Source organism: Rhinolophus sinicus, chromosome 14, assembly GCF_057876585.1.
Source record: "Rhinolophus sinicus isolate RSI-liver-muscle chromosome 14, RSI-T2T, whole genome shotgun sequence".
Lineage (NCBI taxonomy): Eukaryota > Metazoa > Chordata > Mammalia > Chiroptera > Rhinolophidae > Rhinolophus > Rhinolophus sinicus.
The window spans coordinates 116,185,148-116,206,197 of record NC_142514.1 but is presented as its reverse complement, the minus strand read 5'-3'; the positions used below and the strand labels follow the sequence as shown (position 1 = coordinate 116,206,197).

At 33.4% G+C, this 21,050-nt stretch overlaps 1 protein-coding gene and 1 pseudogene across 4 annotated transcripts in view; both read left to right on the top strand.

Moving 5' to 3' along the window:
* Positions 1 to 21,050, top strand: part of DYNC2H1 (dynein cytoplasmic 2 heavy chain 1) — a 292,996-nt gene that overhangs the window by 192,183 nt on the left and 79,763 nt on the right. For all 4 annotated transcript variants that reach the window (XM_074335553.2, XM_074335552.2, XM_019717180.3 and 1 more), the window contains one exon: positions 19,595 to 19,711. In XM_074335553.2, the coding sequence (XP_074191654.2) occupies positions 19,595 to 19,711 (117 nt within the window). The remainder of the gene's footprint in view (positions 1 to 19,594; positions 19,712 to 21,050) is intronic.
* LOC109437747 (uS5 assembly chaperone PDCD2 pseudogene) lies at positions 14,414 to 18,445 on the top strand (annotated as a pseudogene).

The following is a 21,050-nucleotide window of genomic DNA, read 5'->3' as shown; positions in this document are numbered from 1 at the left end:
GAGTTTCAAGGCCATGGGGAGGTTGGCAATGGTTTTTACAGGAGTGGAGGGTGAGGGCTAAGTGCTAAAGATTGACTAGAGTTAAAAATAAGTCACAGGCCTTGACCAATTTTTCAATACCTTTTATAGAGCTCTTTTGTAGAGTATTGGAGGGTTGAAATCAAATTGCAGTCGTTTGGGGGTGGGAAAGTAGGTGGAAAAGTAGCGCAAATGGATATAGGTGATTAATGTAGGAAGTTTGGCACTGACTAAAATCTGGGTTTCTGCCAAACAAACTTAGAGGAAAAGATGAAAAAATGGTAAGTTTCAGGGAGAAATTGTTATTATTCATGTTGGAAGAGATTGATGCATAATTTTCCCCCCAATATTCTGTTAACAGGATTTTGGGTTACTTGAGTAGAGAATCTATTTTTTGCAGTAATATCTGTTTGCTGATTGTACCCTAGTACTTTTCACTGTGTATTACTATAACATTAAAGACATATTTTACATTTAAAGCAACTATATAAATGTAGTTTTCTTTAGTTGATTTGTAGACAAAATACTTTTTAAATATTTCTATTAGCTTTTTTAGTAGAGGCTTTTTAAAGTTTCTTTGTTTACCTCATTTCTGGAACTACCCTTGCCACCACATTTGCTCATTTAAATATTTTGTTCAATATTCAGTCCAAAGCTTATTCTCTCCCTGAAGTATTTGTATTGATCATCTGGCATTTTTCTCTTTTATGTATGTTCAACTATCTGACATTAATGGCCTCCAGTGTAACTTGACATTGGAATAGCTTTTGGCAGTGTAGCGATGAATAAAAATAGTTCCTGTTCTGAAGAAATTCAGTCTATTTGGGAAAATAAGTATGAAAAGTACCTCTGCAATATAAGGAATAAAATAGAAGCATGTTTTCTGGTAGTTTAAGTATGTATCTTGTGAATTTGTATCTCAGTGAATGTATGCATTTTTCATTTTTGGTAAAGGAAAAAAATATTGTAATGAATTAGGAGATATTTTTTTAAATGTTTGCACAGAATTTGTACAATTAAGACAGTGTGATTGCATGAGAGACACTTTATTTTTTTTATTTTATTGTAATTGACATAGCAGATTATATTAGTTTCGGATGTTCAATGCAGTGATTCGACATTTTTATTCCTTATGTGATCACCAAATAAGTCTAATAATCATTTGTCCTCATACGAAGTTATTACAGTAGTATTATTTTCCCTATGCTGTACATTACGTCCCCATGACTTATTTTTTTTAATAACTGGAGGTTTGTGTCTCTTAATCCTCTTCATGCTTTTCACCTAATCTCCGACCACCTATTCCCTGGCAACCATCATTTTGTTCTCTGTATCTATGAGTCTATTTCTGTTTTGTTTTATTTGCTTCCTTCCTTCCTTCCTTCTTTCCTTCCTTCCTTCCTTCGTTTCCTTCTTTTCTTCCTTCTTTCCTCCCTCCCTTCTTTCCTTCCTTCCTTTGTTTAGATTCCACATATAAGTGAAGTTGTATAGTATTGGTCTTTCTCTGACTTACTTCACTTAGAATGATACTCTCTAGGTCCACCCATGTTTCACCTAATGGCAAGACTTCATTATTTTTTGTGGTTGAATCACATCTTCTTTATCCATTCATTTATTGATGGACACCTAATTTGCTTTCATATCTTGTCTATTATAAACAATGCTGCAGTGAACATAAGGATGCATATATCTTTCTGAATTAGTGTTTTCGTTTTCTTCAGATAAACATGCGGAAGTGGAATTGCTGGATCACATGGTAATTCTATTCTTAGTTTTTTGAGGAACCTCCATACTTTTTTCCACAGTGGCTGCACCAACTTACAATCCCACCAACAGTGAACAAGGCTTCTCTTTTGTCCACATCCTTCCCAACACTCATTTGTTGTCTTTTTGAAAATAGCCATTCTGACAGTTGCCAGGTGATAATCTCATTGTGGTTTTGATTTGCATTTCTCTGATGATTAGTGTTACTGAGCATCTTTTCTTATGTCTGTTGGCCATCTGTATGTCTTCTTTGGAAAAATGTCTTTTCATGTCCTCTGCCCATTTTTTGATGTTGAATTTCATGAGTTCTTCATATATTTTAGGTATTAACCGTAAATCAGTTATATTATTTGAAAATATCTTCTACTCAGTGGGTTGTCGTTTTGTTCTGTTGGTTTTTTTTGCTGTGCAAAAGCTTTTTAGTTAGATGGCGTCCGATTTGTTGCTAAGACCAGTGTCAGAGAATTTACTGCCTATGTCTTCTTCTGAAAGGTTTATGGTTTCAGGTTTTATATTTAAGTCTTTAATCCATTTTGAGGTTTTTTTTGTGTATGGTGTAAGAAAGTGGTCTAATTTCATTTTTTGCATTTATCTGTCCGGTTTTTCCAGCACTGTTTATTGAAGAGACTGTCTTTTCTCCGTTGTAGATTCCTGCCTCCATTGTCGTAGATTAATGGACTGTATAAGCAAGAAATAATTTCTTAACTTTCTGTTCTCTTTTATTGATCTATGTGTTTTTGTGCCACTATCATACTGTTTTGATTACTATAACTTTGTCGTATATTTGAAATCAGGGAGTGTGATATACCTTCAGCTTTTTTCTTCTTTCTTAAGATTGCTTTTGCTATTTTGAGTCTTCTGTGGTTCCATATACATTTTAGATTATTCTAATTCTGTGAAAAATATATTGGTATTTTGCTAAGGATTGCATTGAATCTGTAGATTCCTTTGGGTAGTATCGACATTTTAATGATATGAATCCTTCCAATGTATGAGCATGGTATATTCTTCCATTTATCTGTATCTTCTTCACTTTCTTTCGTTAGTGTCTTTATATCTTTATAGTTTTCAAAGTACAAGTATTTTGTCTACTTGGTTAAATTTATTCCTAGTGCTTTATTTTTTGATACAATTGTATTTTTAATTTTTCTTTGTAATAATTAATTATTAGTAGATAAGAAATACCACTGATTTCTTTATATTATTTTTGTGTCTTGCAACTTTATTGAATTCATTTGTTAGTTCTAATTGTTTAGGACTTTAAAAGATTGAAATATCTTTTTTTGAAAATGATTTCAAAGAGGTGTTTTTCAATGTCACTTATTTTGCCATAGCATTTCTTTGATTGAATATCCAATAATAGTACATTATTAGAGCATCTTTCAGCATTGTATGATTTATTTCTTTAGGTTAGTGTTGGCATTTTCTTTTTAGAAAGAAGAAATGAGGGACTAGAAGGAATAAGCAACTTGCAAGTTTATAGGAGGCTAATAACGTGTTTTTGATCTCTTAAATACTATAAAATTTTTATTCCAAAAGTTTTTCCATCACAGAACTGCATGCCTTGGTTTATGTGAAAATTTTCAATTAGAAGCTTTTACCAGATTCAAAAGTAGAAGCAGGAAAAATGTAGAAGTTTTTTGGAAATTATGATAAAGGAATGAAGGAGAAAAATATGATGTTTTGAGGGGATAAAAAAACAGCACTGATTATAAGACATTAGCCGCAAGTAGGAACATATGAAGTTGGAATTGGTTTTTAGAATCCCTTTTGTCTCAAAACAGTTATATAATTTTTATATCACTAAAATTATGTGAAATATTGTGTACCAATCCAGCCATCATATTACAGACCAAGCCGTGTCAGTCAGGTAGCTTTACTTAGATCTCTTTAAAATTGTGGTTTTTGTCTACTCCTATATACTGTTATTTAGGTTTCAGGGTATATCTATTGTCATCTTCTTAATCCATGTTTATGATGATGTTATGATGATGATGGTAATGATGATTTTGAAATTCATCATGCCTCTTGTAATAGGCTTTGTGCTAAGCACTTTACATGCATTGTCTCATTTAACTCTCAAAATACCACTGTGACATGGGTGTTATTATTGAACTCATTTTATGGTTGAGGAAATTGAGGCCAAGGGAGGTTATTATGTTTTCCCCAAATCACACTTTTAGTAAGTTAATAAACTTGGATGTAAATATGTCAGGGAATAATATTTCGTGTATGCATGACACATTCATACAGCAAGAGTAAATCATTGAACTCGAGCTTTATTTTATTATAGAAGTCGGTAGCTTTTCTCCATAGAGGTTTCGTTTTACACATAGCCTCCATTTTATCAGGAGAAAAAAAGTATTTTGCTATGCAAAAGTAATTAGTAAAAAAAATTTTTTTTTTGCATTTTTATTACCTGTTGACCTAGGAAATAAGGTTAAATCTTAATTACAAATATGTATTTTAATGTATTTAACACATAGGGAAGCCTGGCAGATAAGTAAATAAGTTAATGAAATTCAAAAAATTAAGAAAATCTAAATGATCATGACATTAAAAATAAATATTTTCCAATTAAATGAACAGCCTATGAAGTATCTTAACCCATGTTTACAGTTGATCCTTCAGAGCATTGAAATTGCCTTATAGCTTGACTAAAAGAGTCTTTATGGGCAAGTAAAATTTTGTGCAAAAATAATTAAGGTTGGTATTTCACAAAACGTACCACTTCAGAATCTTTCAAAAGTGCCATAATGATTGTATGTTAAATATTCATCGAAGACAAAGTAGAATTTGTATCTACTTTGATCTGAATGCTGTAGTACCTGGATATCTTAAACTCATAATGGTATTTTAACCTCTTAGATCGTGAGGCTGTATAGAAGTGCAGCCATCATAGCTACTGCCTAGCTACATTATTCTAAATGCAACAGCTAAACTTGCATGGATGCTGATGGAGATCAGGGAGTTGCTATGCTGGAATAGACAAACTAATGTCATAAAAAAATAAATTATAGTTGTAAATCAAGTGAATATAAGGGGTGAAGAGATCTCATAATATTTTTAAAGATTAGGGATTTAAAATTCCGACCAGAATTTGCGTATTAGGTATGTAAAACCAACAAGAAACTCGAAGCTTTAACCATATTTGTGAAACCTTAAAGTCAGAGTACTCATAAAACAGTCAAAGAAGCAAAGGTTATTTACTTTATTATTTTGAAAGCTGCTGTGCTCAAATAACCATATGTGCTTATCTGCATCAGTAACACTCAGCTGCCATCTGTATACTATATTTCTTTATGGAATCACTTCATTCAAAATCTTGGCAGTAGTCTCTAAGCCCTAAACTATCCAAATAATTCTATTGCTTTCTATTTCTCTTTCCCAGATTTGTCATTGTAAAAGCAACAGTCTCACATCTTTACAGCTTCTTCTTGCTTATCTTTCCCTTTTTAAATTTAACAGTTAAACCACAATCACAGATGTAGATTATTTAAAGTGATCATCAACCTGACATAATTGTCTTTGTAGCTAAGTTAAACCCTAGAAAATACCTCTCAGGGAGCTGGTGTTGGCCACTCACGTGAAAATTATCTGGGAAGTTTGTTTAAAAGGTAGCTTCCCAAATTCCACCCAAGATCTATAAAATTAGACTATTTAAAAGTGGGGCTTGGAATCTGTATTTTTGGGTGATTCTTAGGCTGTTCAATTTTGAAAACATCTATACTAGAATTATGAAAAACTACAGATAATTCCTTATTTTGAATTCCTAAATGACATGAAATCTGCATATCAGAATCTTTTTTCACAACCTGGTCAAAACAAAGTCACATTCTAGCTTGACTATAGACAAAACTAAAAAAAAAATTTTTGTTTGTTTGTTTTAAAACCTATTAGCTGCTAAGGTATTATACTGCTGGAACAGATTTTAGAAATAATCTATTCAAAATTTTAGAGAGCAAGTGAGTTCCTATTGTATGCTGGGGAGCAGTAGGCCCAGCATTATAACTCTGGTTTCTTGAATTATTAAATTCCCCCCCATAGAAAGTTGTCTCCAAGAATTCAGTTCTTTAAGAATTTTTTTTTCTCAAATGAGTAGTTTTAAACTGAGGGATTTCCTGAATTTGGTAACTGCATGTTTTACTCTTCCATTTAAAACCAAACAAAAGAAAACAAGTAACAAAAGTGTTTTCTTTGTACTGAGTTTGTGATTTGGTTCCATGGCCATAAGGAAAAATATCATGTCATTGAATATCATATTTAAGATTTTACTCTTCAAAAAATTTCGAGCTATAATTTTTTGTAATCTCAGGGGTTTGGTAAAGTTCAATTCTTAAAACAGTCCTAACAAAACCACTTCCTTACTTTCTTTAAAAATCAGTAGTCTTGAGAGCAATCTGAGATAATTGCTATGAAATTTTGGTGCTAATACTTCTTTTTTTTTTTTTAATTAATTAATTTTTTTATTTAATTTATTGGGGTGACAATTGTTAGTAAAATTACATAGATTTCAGGTGTACAATTCTGTATTACATCATCTATAAATCCCATTGTGTGTTCACCACCCACAGTCAGTTCTCCTTCCATCACCATATATTTGATCCCCCTTACCCTCATCTACCACCCCCCACCCCCCTTACCCTCTGGTAACCACTAAACTATTGTCTGTGTCTATGAGTTTCTGTTTCTCATTTTTTTGTTTTGTTCTTTTGTTGTTTTTGGTTTATATACCACGTATCAGTGAAATCACATGGTTCTCTGCTTTTTCTGTCTGACTTATTTCGCTCAGCATTACACTCTCAAGATCCATCCATGTTGTCACAAATGTTCCTATATCATCTTTTCTTACCGCCGAATAGTATTCCATTGTGTATATATACCACAACTTCTTTATCCATTTATCTATCGAAGGACATTTTGGCTGTTTCCATGTCTTGGCCACCATAAACAAAGCTGCAGTGAACATTGGAGCACATGTGTCTTTATGTATAAATGTTTTCAGATTTTTTAGGTAGATACCCAGGAGAGGGATTGCTGGGTCATATGGCAATTCTATTTGTAATTTTTTGAGGAACCTCCACACTGCCTTCCATAACAGCTGCACTAGTCTGCATTCCCACCAACAGTGTATGAGGGTTCCTTTTTCTCCACAGCCTCTCCAACACTTGTTACTATTTGTCTTGTTGATGATAGCCATTCTGACTGGGGTGAGGTGATATCTCATTGTGGTTTTTATTTGCATTTCTCTGACGATTAGTGATGGTGAGCATTTTTTCATATGTCTGTTTGCCATTTGTATGTCCTCTTTGGAGAAATGTCTCTTCAGGTCCTCTGCCTATTTTTCAGTTGGGTTGTTTGTTTTTTTGTTGTTGAGTTCCATGAGTTCCTTGTATATTCTGGATATTAGCCCCTTATCAGAGGCACTGTTTGCAAAAATCTTCTCCCATTCAGTTGGTGGCCTCTTTATTTTGTCGATGGTTTCTTTTGCTGTGCAGAAGCTTTTAAGTTTCATATAGTCCCATTCGTTTATTTTAGCTTTTACTTCCATTGCCTTTGGTGTCAAATTCATAAAATGCTCTTTGAACCCAAGGTCCATAAGTTTAGTACCTATGTTTTCTTCTATGCAGTTTATTGTTTCAGGTCTTATGCTTAAGTCTTTGATCCATTTTGAATTAACTTTGGTACATGGTGACAGATAGCAGTCCAGTTTCATTCTTTTGCATGTGGCCATCCAATTCTCCCAGGTGCTAATACTTCTTACTTGTATGCATCTAGACTTTTTTTCTGAACCTTGCAGTCTTTGGAAAAAATCTTAGAGGTCATTTGAGTCCATTTTTACAGAAGCATTTAAATCTTTCTATAGAGGTTTTAGATACAAGCAAATAAGACATGGCCTCTGGGGCAGACTTCCTTGTTCTTAGTCCAACTCAACTCTATCCAGGAAACAAGTCTTCTAACTGAAGGGTGGACATTTTCATATTCTATAGATAGTAATAGCAATAGTCTATTTCCTCCAGTCACTTTACACCTAACTAAAAAAACATGCATTACAGACGTTTATGAACACCTCTATTCAGAACTATTACTTCTTTTCCTTGCTCACTTTTGGGCAGCCCCACTGGCCACACTTGCCTTGAGCTTCTCTAAGAGCCTGTGTATCTACTGTTTCCTTTGCCCTGAGCTTTTATCCCCTAGGTATCTCGATGGCTACTCTTTCATTCCCTTCCGGTCTCTAAAAGGTACTTTATTAAATAGTCCTTTCCTTAACCATTTATATAAGATAGCAACTTCCCTAAACAGTTAGTATTGCTTACTCCCCTTAACCTGATTTGTGTTTTTACATGAGATTTATGTACGTATGACTTACGGTTCTTGTAGGACCTGTATATGTTTCTTTAATTTTGAAATTTTCACTCTTTTCAAAATACAGTCTTTGATACATATAAAAGACTATATATGTAGCATTAATATATAAATAAAACATTAAGAGTGTGTTGATATAATGAAGCCCGTGAACCAATAACAACCCAAGACCTAGGATATTACCAACAACTGATATGATTCTCTTCTATCCCATCCTTTTGCCTTTTTGTTGAAGGAGCTACCATTCTGACTTTTATAACTTTTTAAAAAATAATTTTGTACTTTTTTAATGGTTGTATTACATGCATGCATTCACATGTGTGTGCATACACACACACGTGCCTAAAAATGTATTGTTTCATTTTGCTTATTTTTGAATTCTATAAGACAGTATATTGCATGTGGTGTTCTAGAACTTGTTTATTTCATTCCATATTATTTTTCTAAGATTTGTTTATGCTACTTGTTTAGCTACAGTTTCATTCATTATTATTCCTGCATAATATTTCATTATGTAAATATAACACAATTTGTTCATTTTGGGAGGGGTTATTAGAAACAGTGAACGTTCGTGTGCATGTCTCCTGATATGTTTTTACAAGAGTTTTTCTAAGGTCTATGCTTAGGAATAGAATTGTGTCAGATTGTTTGTAAGTGGTTTTGTTAATTTATTCTCTCACCAGAAATGTGTAATATCGACATCCTTTTATTCCCACCAGTGCTTGGTATTTTTGGATGTCTTCATATTTGCCCATCTAGTGGGTTAAAATAGTATCTCACTGTGTTCTTAATTTGAATTTTTAACTACCAGTAAGAGTGAACATTGTTCAATATATTTATGGGCCATTCCTACTTTTTTAATTGGAGGGACAGCGATGAAACATGTGGCTGAAGCACAATAGGGTAGGAGTGCTGTGGGACATGAGTTTAGGAGGTAGCAGCGGTAAAGGGGACTCAATAACATCGAGCCCCGTGTGTGAGCCATGGTAGTAGCTAGATCACTCTGGTGGCATGTGACGGGCTTGTGGAGAATTGACAATAGGAGGTGGGATTTGAAGCAGAGAGATAAGTTAGAAAAGAATTGCAGTAGGCTAACGCTGTTGCTGAAAAATTGTAGCAGGTTTGGGGAGGCAACTATTACTGATCAAATTCCTTATTAGCTTTAATTCTATGAAAAGAAGTTTTATAAAAGTAACATTTATTTTTCTATAAGAGCTACATATTTTTTAATCACTAGCTACATACTCATTTTTTTTTTTTTTCTAAACATACTTTGACGTTCCACAACTTTATTATTTTTCCATGGACTCAATAGCAATTTCATAGCAAAATTCTTAAAATATGTTATATTTATTCTTAAAATGTAACAATGATTATTCTATTGCCAAAGATTTGAGGGTTAATTTCTGATGTAATAATTTTAGTAACATTGCATTGAATGGCTTTTATGAACTCAGCAGCTGTGGTTACTTATGCTCAGCAGCTGCAGTTATTCTGACTCAAATGGTTTTTCATCGGTTATTAGAGAAGTCACAAGTTCCTGGTAAAATCATTTTTTTTAATCAAACATCTCAAGATGCTCTTTTTCTCTCAGATATTCTTCTGTTTGAATATATTAACTCATATTTCAAGAATGTAGTTATTAACTACAACTTTGCCAATAGCACTATCAGCAAAAAGAGGTAATATATATGTACTTTTTTACATAGTGTTTTAATTTCTGACTTTTAACTGCAAATCAGGGTTGGAATAGTTGTCACATTTTGAGTTCTATGACCATTTAAGACAAAAGCAAGAAGATTGAAAAACATTATCAGTCTATTTAATTTTGTAACATACATAATGATTTTATATTTATTACTTTTAAATAATTATAAGGAAATACTAAGTTTACTAATATTATAAAACTGAGTTTTTATATTTATAGGTTATCATTTAGTAAGAAATAAAAATGTCTCTTAGTTTGAAAAATGGCAAATAAAGGGAAAGAATTAGGCATCTATCTTACCTTTCTTTTGTGAATTATAATTCATGGTAATAAAAGAATTGATGAAAGAAAGTTCTTTGTTGATTAATTCTAGATAATAAATATAGAAAGAACGATGGAATTTGGAATATCACCATTTTACAAACCCAATATAATTGATTCATAAAATTATTATCAACGATTGAAACCATTAGAAGGTTCATGGAAAAAATGTGCAAGAAAAGGATCAGCTGTTACCTCCTGTACCCAGTGATCAATCTGTATCACAAGGAGGAGGCATTCAGATACCATGTGCCCACTGATGTGAAGCAATATAAAATACAATTTCCAAAAGTACCTTAAAAAAAAAGTGAACCTGGTGACAGATGGTTACTATACTTATCATGGTCATCACTTCATAAGGTATATAAATGTAAAATCACTAAGTGTATGCCTGAAACTAATATATTATGTGTCAACTATACTTTAATTGAGAGACAGAGTAAACGAGAACATTGGTGACTATTTAAGGGAAATAAGGTGTCCCTCAAAGATAGAAAAAGTGAACCTAATCAAAACTTTAGAACTAATGTCCCATTAAGGGAAAACACAAGGGGTAAAGGAACAAATTAAATGACATCGCTGGATCTAAACTGTGGGACATTCTGCAAGATAACTGACTCAGTTTTATCAATAGGGTAGTGACATGCAAAAAAATAATACATGCTCTGTATTAAAGAGATTTAAAATACAGAACAACTACGTGACTTTTCTGTGAGTACTGACACAAACAATCCAATGTAAACAAAATTTTGAGACCATCAAGGAAGTTCATTTATGGACTGGGTATTATATGACACCAATGAATTCTTATTAATTTTGTTAGGTGAAACTGTAGCATGTGGTTATGTCCATTTTTTTGAGATACATACTAAGTATATAGGAGTTCAATAACCTGTGGTCTGGGATTTGTTTTAAAAGACAAGGGATCATAACAACAAAATAAAAGAAAATAAATTAGGGTTCGAGGAAGTAAGTATGGGAAAATCTTGACTTTGGTTGAATATAGGTGATGGATATCCTTGTATATCTTTGAAAATGTTCTTAATAAAACCCATTTTTGTATAGTTTTGAAAATGGTCATAGTAAAATTAATTTTACAAACTTCAAGTAAATGTGACATTTGTATGTGGCTTCTTGACTCTATTACTCAGTTTAATTTAGACAACTTTTAGTACTTTCCTCAAAAAAATTCTTGGTGGGAGGGGCATGCTGCTACCATGGTAGGTGTTGAAAATGAGCCCTTCCCAGTGGGAGTACAGGCATGATAGGCACTGGCCCCAGCCTGTGAATGGGACTTAGTGTATCAAAGCGGTGGTTTCCTTGCCTCTCTTGGAGGCAGTGGCACTTGAAGCAAGTTCTAATTCCTGTGTAGCCCCCAGAGCCAAGGCCAGTGATGATAAGGAGGGAAGCTACAGCTGCTGTGTTCAGTGGCAATATCAACTTTTCTTAACTTTTTCCACCAGAATAAACAGTGTTTTTACTGGCCCTAAAGCCCACTTTTTCACTTTCCTGGTTATTTTGTGAACTATCTAACATTGCTTTAATACTTACTTTTTCAGTTTTTACAGCTTTGTTGAGGTTACTTGACATTTAATAAACTGCACATATTTAGAGTGTATGAGTTGGTAAGGTTTAACATATGACATATTGTAGGAGGTGTGATCAAACAGTACAGTGAGTATTTAAATTAAAAAAAAGTTACAGTAAAAGACACATTGTCATTAATCTCCCTAAAAATATTCCCCCTCTCTTTGAACACTTATCTCATCGTTCTTGCCACTTTCTGATGCAGTCTGGAAGTCCTCTTTTGTGAGTGTCTTTAGTTGCACTGTCGTGGGTGCCTCAATGTCCTGAATCGATTCAAAACATTTACCTTTCATGGTCATTTTGACATGTGTGACACAGTGCGTTGTCATGATAGAGGATGATTTATGGCACATTTTAAAACACACCTTCTCTCAACCATAGCTCACACCTGACTGACTGCACCGAACAAGTTAAACTTTGTCACCGGCTGTTACTAAGGTTCCATAGGCCTCTTCCCATATTGAAAATCCCTGCCTTTCCATTGGATGGCACTCGGCAGCAGCATTCACCATATTTTGTGATCATAACAGAAAGGCTCTGTGTCACACAGAGCTTCTGGTATATGGCAATTTCTGTCAAATAAAAACATTACAGTGTGTCTTCATCCACCTTATCCACCGGATCTGGCACCGTGTGACTTCTGGCTCTTCCCCAAAGTCAGAATGATTCAGGACATCGAGGCAGCCATGACAGCACAACTAAAGACACTCACAAAACAGAACTTCCAGAACTGCTTCAAAAAGTGGCAAGAACGATGGGACAAGTGTGTTCGAAGCAAGGGGATGTATTTTGAGGGGGATTAATGGCAATGTGTCTTTTATTGTAATAATTTATCTTTTTATTTAAACATTCACTGTATGTTTTGATCACATCTCGTATGTATACCTGTGGGACTATTACCACATCAGATAGCAAACATTTCCATCGCCCCCAAAAGCTTTCTCTTTTGTAATTACTTTGTAATCGCTGCTTCTTATTTCCCTTCCCCTATCTCAGGCAATTACTGATTTCTTTTTTGTCAGCATAGATTAGTTAGCATTTTCTATAGTTTTGTATAAAAGGATTATACAATTAAACACTCTTTTCTGTCTGGCTTTCTAATTATTATAAGATTCATCTGCATTGTGTGTATGACGAGTTTGTTCCTTTTTATTGCTCATTTGTAGTCCAGTTTATGGATGTACCACAATTTGCTTTTCTTTCTCTCATTGAGGGATATTTACATTCTTTCCAGTTTGGAGCTACTAAAATTAAGTTGCTATGAACATTTGAACATTTTGTGTCTTTGTATATGCATATGTTTTTATTCCTTTTGGGCAGATACTTAGGAGTGTAATGGATGGATCATACCACAGGTTCATGTTTAGTTTTTAATTAACTTCCAAACTCTTTTCAAATGTGGTATATAATAAATATTTTTTAAATAGGTAAAAGTATTAGAAGACTTGAAGTCTTATATATGTGTGTTTATTGATGTGTCTATGTAATATAATGTATTTATATATTTTATGTCCACCTTATTTGTACTTTCATAAATAACAAAAGTATAATTTTACTCTCAGCGTAATCTTAATCTGAAGTGGGATTATTAGATCCACTAATTATACAAAGTACAACAAAGCATGATAATTCTGTATCCTCAACGCAGAGATGGATCCAAACATTTCATATAATTTAGTAATTCCGTGTCTGAGTTATTTAATACTAACCAGAATTATATACAAGACATTAATATACATGATTTGTAATAAAGTGTTCTGTTTGTTACTTCAAATAATAAATACCTCAGTATTTGAAAACTACTATATTCACTAGTGTTAGTTAAATTTAAAATCCTTTAGTGACAGATAAGTTCATTCTGAATTTGTTAATGTTGAAATTGTACCAGCTAAGAAATCTCCTGAGATTTATTTTTAAGATTTTTATATCATATTGCCTTGGGAAAATGATGATGTGAGTTCTTAATATGGTAGAGTAACTATACATTTCACTTTTGAACTTGAGTGAAATTTCATCACACAAATCATCAACATGAATTGCAGTTTGGTCTTGTGTGTGACTGGCATAAATATTTTTATTGAAAGATGTGGGAGACATAGAGAAATATATGCAGCATATATTAACATTAAAAAGATAAACCTTGGGATAGTCTCCTATATCTCACTTTAACATGTTATTTGTACTGTTTCATTTTCGCAGTATGTGAGATTTAATGTGGTTTTTTATATCCTGATGTGTTTTATAACACAAATATATTCTACCTGGCCAACCCAGAGGGAGCATAAAAATGTTAGGGGATAGGTGATGAAATTATTGACTAAGTAAACTCAAGGGCTCCCAAATAACTATTGAGAAAGGAAATAATGCTTAAGCTGAAAACAAAGAATTTATTTTTTAATGAATTTCTATTCATTTAAAATACACACAAATGGAAAACTATATAGTGTGAATATATAATAATATTTAGCATATAAATTTTATTATTTTGTTTTTCTGTAAATTGTTATACACTAGTCTGCCCTCACTTGCTTTTTACTTTTTGTGGTTTCAGTTATCCGTGGTCAACCATGGTCCAAAGATATTAAATGGAAAATTCCAGAAATAAACAATGTATAAATTTTAAATTACTGGCCGTTTCTGAGTAGCCTGATGAAGTTGCGCACTGTCCCGCTCCATCCTACCTGGGATGTGAATCATCCCTTTGTCCAGCATCTCCACACTGCAGACCCTCCCCACTTGTTAGTCACGTAGGAGCTGCCTTGACTAGTAGATCAACTGTCACAATATCACAGTGCTTATATTCTAGTGACCCTTATTTTACTTAATAAACTCAAAGTGTAAAAGTGCTAGTGATGCTGGCAATTGGAATAAGCCAAAGACAAGCCATTAAAGTACTTTCTTTAAGTGAAAGGGTGAAAGTTCTTGGCTGGCATCAGAATTCACCTATGTAGGTTTCTAGATTAACTTTGCCTCTTTGACTTTAGCATTCAAAGATTTCTCTCAATTTCCTTGACACTTCACTTATAAATTTTGAACGGTTTCTGTTGATGTTGTTCATTTATAATTTTAAATGTACTGTTATAAAATTTTCTCCATTTAGTCTGCCATATTACCTGAGACAAAAATCTATTATAATTGACTCAATTTCTTTGGCAATCCATTTTCTCATGTGTAAATTGGGAATAAGGATTTACTTCTAAAACCTATATTGCTTCTCATTCCCAGCAGGATTGTAATGGAGGTGACTTACAAAAGTATAAGTGATATATTAGTGTAGAATCAACAGTTGAGGAAATCAGTCAAAAGGAATATTAAGAAAGGAAAAGTTTATGCCAAAAGAAGACAATACCAACAAAAACTCATGCTCCAGGGTTCTATAAATTTGATATTGTTAGATCAGAAATTTCTCTGTATGCTTCATAATATCCAAAGTAAAAACAAAAATACAATTGTGTATAAGAACATGGGAGAAGTGATGCAAATATGTTGTTCATGGGAAATTTCATCCCCTTTGATACATTTTAAAGGAGTATTACAGTCATGTGCTGCATAATGACATTTCCATCAGTGATGGACTGCATATACCACCATGGTCCCATAAAATTATAATGGAGCTGAAAAATTCCTATTGCCTAGTGCCATCATAGTGTCAGAGCACTGTGCATTACTCACGTGCTTGTGGTGATGCTGGTATAAACAAATCTACTACACTGCCAGTCTTATAAAAATATAGCGCATGCAATTGTAATTGTATAGAAGTATAGTACATATAGTATGTAATATTTGATAATGATAATAAATAACTATGTTTCTGGTTTATTTATTTACTATACTATTTAGCCACTAATTTAGAATGTATTCTTTCTACTTATAAAGAAGTTTGCTGTAAAATAGTATGCTATGTTATACTGGCAGCAGCCTTACATATCTCATGTGTATTGTCTCTTGATTGCATCACTTTCTTTTGTGCTTGACTTAATTTGGTGGTGTTTTGTACAATAGTAGTATGTTGTACAGGCTTGTAGCTCAGGAGCAATAGGCTAGACCATATTAGATTTGTATGTACACGTTCTAGGATTATAGTCGACTATGCAATCTAGGTTTGTGTAAGTGCACTCGGTGATGTTCACATAAGGACAAATGGCCTAACGATGCATCTTAGAACGTATCTCGGTTGTTAAGCGGTGTACTGAATAAAGTATTTTTTGAAATGGTTTAAAACATGAATAATGGAAAGAATTGTATTTGTGCTTTATAAAAAGATAAAATGTTAAGATTTTGTAAAAACAAAAGAAGGTCCATCATTATAAGTTATAGCCCTAGTCTCATAAAAATACTTTTATTATTTATTTGAAGTTCCTTTTTATTACCCTATGTTCATTAAACATTACAGTACATTATTATACTATTATTTAAAAATGCACGCCTCACTTGTTATTTTTGTAGGATAGAAAATGACCTTTTTGGGTCTAGCAAAGATTTTATTCTTAAAATAGTTTTTGACATTATGTATGAAAAAACATTTGAACCTTTTTTCCTTTAGACATCTTTTTGCATTCTTATTTGTTTTCTGTCATGTATGACAAATTTAAACACAAATATGTGATAGGAAATGTTACTAGAGTTAAAATAGCACCACTTCTGACTACCAACTAGTGAAGTTTTGTGGTCTAGCAAAGCTGATAAATTAGGTGTTGTGTAGGGTTCAGCTAGAGCGAATGAAAATAATTTATCAGAATAACAAAGAAAATGAAAAACTGAATTACCACAGTTTTTTCAAGATTATAGAATGAATCAAAAGTTCTAGAAGTTGAGTTTAACAGCATGATTGTGAATTTTTAACAATTAAGTAGTGCATTCATTTTGAAAGATTTATAGCCCTTGTTATATTATGAACTTTAAAATACAAGAACCCAACAAATATGAAATATAGCCCAATTTGATTTTGTTTTAATCTCAAAAAGTAAAACAGAAAAGTAGTCAACATGCCATAAATGCTGATGTTTAAAATACTAGCTTAGGAAAACATATGCCTGTTTTTTGTGTTTTTTTTTTCGATTTATTTTGTTTATGTCAGATAAACAGTGAGACAGCACAATTTTAATATTTAATTGAAATATTTATGAAGAAGAATCAGTGGATACCTCACTGAGTTTATACACACACAACCAATATCTAGAATATAATATTATGCATACTTGGTAACATTCTGGATCATTCTTAGCACATGATTAAGAAGGTTAATTGATATTGAAATGGGAGCCATTCAACACTATTTTAGAAAAGAAAATGTGTGAAATAAGTCAGACAGAAAAAGTCGAGAAACATATGATTTCAGTGATATGTGGGATATGTTCCTTTGCTGAAAGCAGCAAAAGAACAAGACAAAGACACAAAAAATCATAGACACAGACAATAGTTTAGTGGTTACCAGAGGGTAAGGGGGGAGGGGGCTGGTCGATGATGGTAAACGGGGTCAAATATATGGTGATGGAAGGAGAACTAACTCTGGGTGGTGAACACACAATGTGATATACACATGTATTACAGTATTGTACACTTAAAACCTTTGTAATTTTACTAACCATTGTCACCCCAATAAATTTTAATTAAAAAAAGAAAACAAAAAAATAAAAAACAATAGTCAAGAACGCAAAAAAAGAAAAAGAAAAACAAAGGGAGAGGGAAGGGATGGGACGGGAGGGGTGAGGCAGGGCGAGGCAGGGAGAGGCGAGGCGGGGAGAGGAGATGTGAGGTGCCGCTGGACAGCCTGGGCCCTGGAGCTGGCCTGAGTGCTGTGCGGAGCCCATCCACCTTCCAGCTGCAGCTGCCCGCGCCCCTGTCCTCCAAGTGGATGCTTTCTATTGCCACCTGCTCCTCTTCTGCTGCGGGGCAGCCTGTGTATTTTTAGAAGTCAGCTACCCGGGAAAAATGACTTCTACTTGTTTTAACCACCATCTGAGGATCCTACCCATAGAGGCGGGAGAATCCGTGTTCCTCCAGCTCAAGTCTGGTGCTCATCTCTGTAGGGTTTGGGGCTGTTTTGTCCCCCAAGCAGGCTCTAGATGTCACAAGGGACATTACTGCAGTAGGGAGCATCAGACTCTAGACTGGAGATTGGGACATAAACAGGCTTCTACACAATCAGATAATTTGTACAATACAGTTCCAGACCACGATTTCCTTTTTCCAGAATTTGAAATACTAATAGAAACAGAAGACGAGACTACACCTAAAGTTGCAGAAAAAGATGAATCAGAGATTATGGAAAAAGATGAATCAGAGGTTATTAAACACAAAGGTTTTAAGTGAAGTACTTGAGGAATAACTGGATACCATGACAAAATATGAATCCAGGGAAGATAAAATTTTCCAGAAGTTTAAAACTACAGTAACCCTGGGGAACAGATTCTCAGATATGGCAGAGGGATTGTCCCCATCTGGATCTCTGGTGAAAATATCCCTTGGGAAAACGATATTTCAGATTGCCCCTGTGTTGCCAAGACAATATTTGAATTCTCTCTAGTTCATGCCTCAGCTGCTCAGCTGCCAAAGGATGACAGACTGGGCGGGAGTCTTGATTGGGGTATCCTGGCCTTCACCGGTGCTCACAGCTGTAGACTGGGCACAGGCTAGACAGAGGAATTTGTTTGGAAACGAGCTATAATAGATGCACCTTAAAGACAACGTTGTAAAACCTTAAAAATGCTCATAATCTCTTAGACCTTGCAATTCCAATTTTTAGGACTTAATCCTAAGGAAATAATATTACCAGAGATAGAGCTACAGAGTTGTTTTAGACATTGTTTATGATGCCCAAATATTAGGGAAGCAAACATGTCCAGTGATAGGAATTTACATAAATTTTGGTGTATCTGTACAGTGAAAGGATATGCAGTTTTAATGATACAGACCTATAATGACACCAAATAAGATAAAGTTCTAAATTGACACCAAGATACCATTACAGATGGTATTCATAGTATGATCATAATTTTGTAAAAATATTTCGTACATGTGTAAGTGCACAGAAATAAATCTGGAAAGATAACACTAGGTGTGAACTGGTTAGTTATGAACGTGGCTAAGTGAAAAGATCTTTTTACTTGTATGTGTATTTCTTTAATAAAAATGGGTTATGTTCCTGAAAATAATTGAGAAAAAGGAAAAGAAAAAAAAGAAAATATGAGTGAATTGATTTGGATTATGATGATTTTAAAAAGCTGATAACAGGAAGTTACAGAAGTGAAAGCCCTAAATGGGGAAAACTTTTTTGTCTTACCTTGTTTTCACTAATTGATCTGTATGTCTTTCATTAATTCTTAAATATAGAGGAAACATTAAGATGACAGCAAGTTAATATAGAGCCTTAATACTTACAGTTTTTGATTTTTACCAAACAGTAATTACTGTTTTATACATTTTGATATTTAAAATCTTTCCTGTCATTTCATCTTTTGACAAAACTTTATCAGAAGTTTGAAATTTAAAGCAATCAAGTGGAAAAACATTGAATTTCAGAAATAAGCATATGGAGACTCTAGGAGGTTATTAATAATAGATAATTAGAGCTTGCTGGCTAAAGAATCAATTTTTCAAATGAGAGCCATTATAATATGTAATTTTTATAATAGTTTCACAGTTTTAAGTTATTTTGGTACTAACTTAAATACATTAGTAAAATACTAAGCCCATTTAACAGAGATAATGGGATTAAAACTTGTTTATATTTGGTCTTTTTTATAAAATAAATATGGCTATTTTTATACCTATGCTGTTTCTCTCTGAAGTCATTTTCATTTATTGCTATTTATTATTTTCTTCATTCAGGTTATTTCACAGTTGAGGATCTTGGGCAGATCAGTAACAGCTGGTTGCAAATTTGATAGAGAAATCTGGTCTAATGAACTTTCTCCTGTCCTCAATCTCTGGAAGAAGCTAAACCAGGTTAGTAGTGGAATATTCTTCTGATTTTTTTTTTCTCCCTATCCTTTGTTTTTCCAGTTTTATCCACAAACTATCCATGTTGGTAAAATTTTGCACTGAACTGCCCTTCATATATACAGTATCCTGTAAAGAGAAATAATAATGTAAGTAGCTCAGCCCAAGAAGCAGTGTCACCAGTATAATTTTTCTTATCCTGGTAATGTGCTATGTCATCTTCTATACTTGCAACATATTTTGCTTACACCTTCCCTTCTCTCTCTCCTTTCTGTAAAGTCAGTGACTGCTATTAACAGTGAAATGTTTCAAAGGAATCAAAGTGCTAAGGAGAAACAATTTATCAACTGGAATTGACTTGTTTTTATATTGTAGAATATTTATATTGTAGATTATAAAATAGTTGCTTGCTTACTAGGCAAAACCACTAGAATATTATGATTCTTATTCTTATTGAATAGGGATTTATTCTCTGGAATTAAAAATATAACTTTGCAATTCATATGTTTAATAATATTATAAAAATGCCTATATGTGAGATTTCTGACTGTGAATTCATGGCCCTGATTGCCATTCTTAATCCCAATTCATATTGAAGTTTTTATTCCTTACCCTATGAAGGCTGATTTCTTTGTACCACATGTTTCAGTTTTTTCTACACCAGAATACTCTCTGGGTTATTTGTTTGTTTGTTTTCAGTATGCCAGCTACTGTTTAACATTAGTATCTGTTCTTACACTTCCCTCTGCATGGATATACCTTCCCAGTATTCAGTTGGATGACTTTTTTTATATGTACCGTACTAGTCTAACACAAGTACCACTTTATGGTTTGCCAGAGATGTGCATTGCAAACACTGTGGCTATAAATATGAGTGCACTAGTGCCCTGTCCTTTAGAAGCTCACAAAGTATTTAATACATAGGTTCTCTGAAATGATACATGTAAGAAAGTATCGGTCTAGCTGCTATTTTCATTTTTTTTAATTATATGAGCCTCTCTTTATTTATTTTTTACTAAATTTATTGGGATGACATTGGTTAGTAAAATTACATAGGTTTCAAGTATGCAATTCTATAATACATCATCTATATATTACATTGTGTACTCAGCACCCAGAGTCAGTTCTCCTTCCGTCACCATATATTTGATCCCGTTTATCCTTATCTGTCACCCCCCTCTCCCCTTACCTTCTGGTAACCTCTAAACTATTCTCTGTGTCTATGAGTTTTTGTTTCTTTGTTTGTTAGTCTTGTTCCTTTGTTGCTTTCACTTTGATATACTGCATATGAGTGAAGTCATATGGTTCTTGATCTTTTCTGACTTATTTCATTTAGCATGATAAT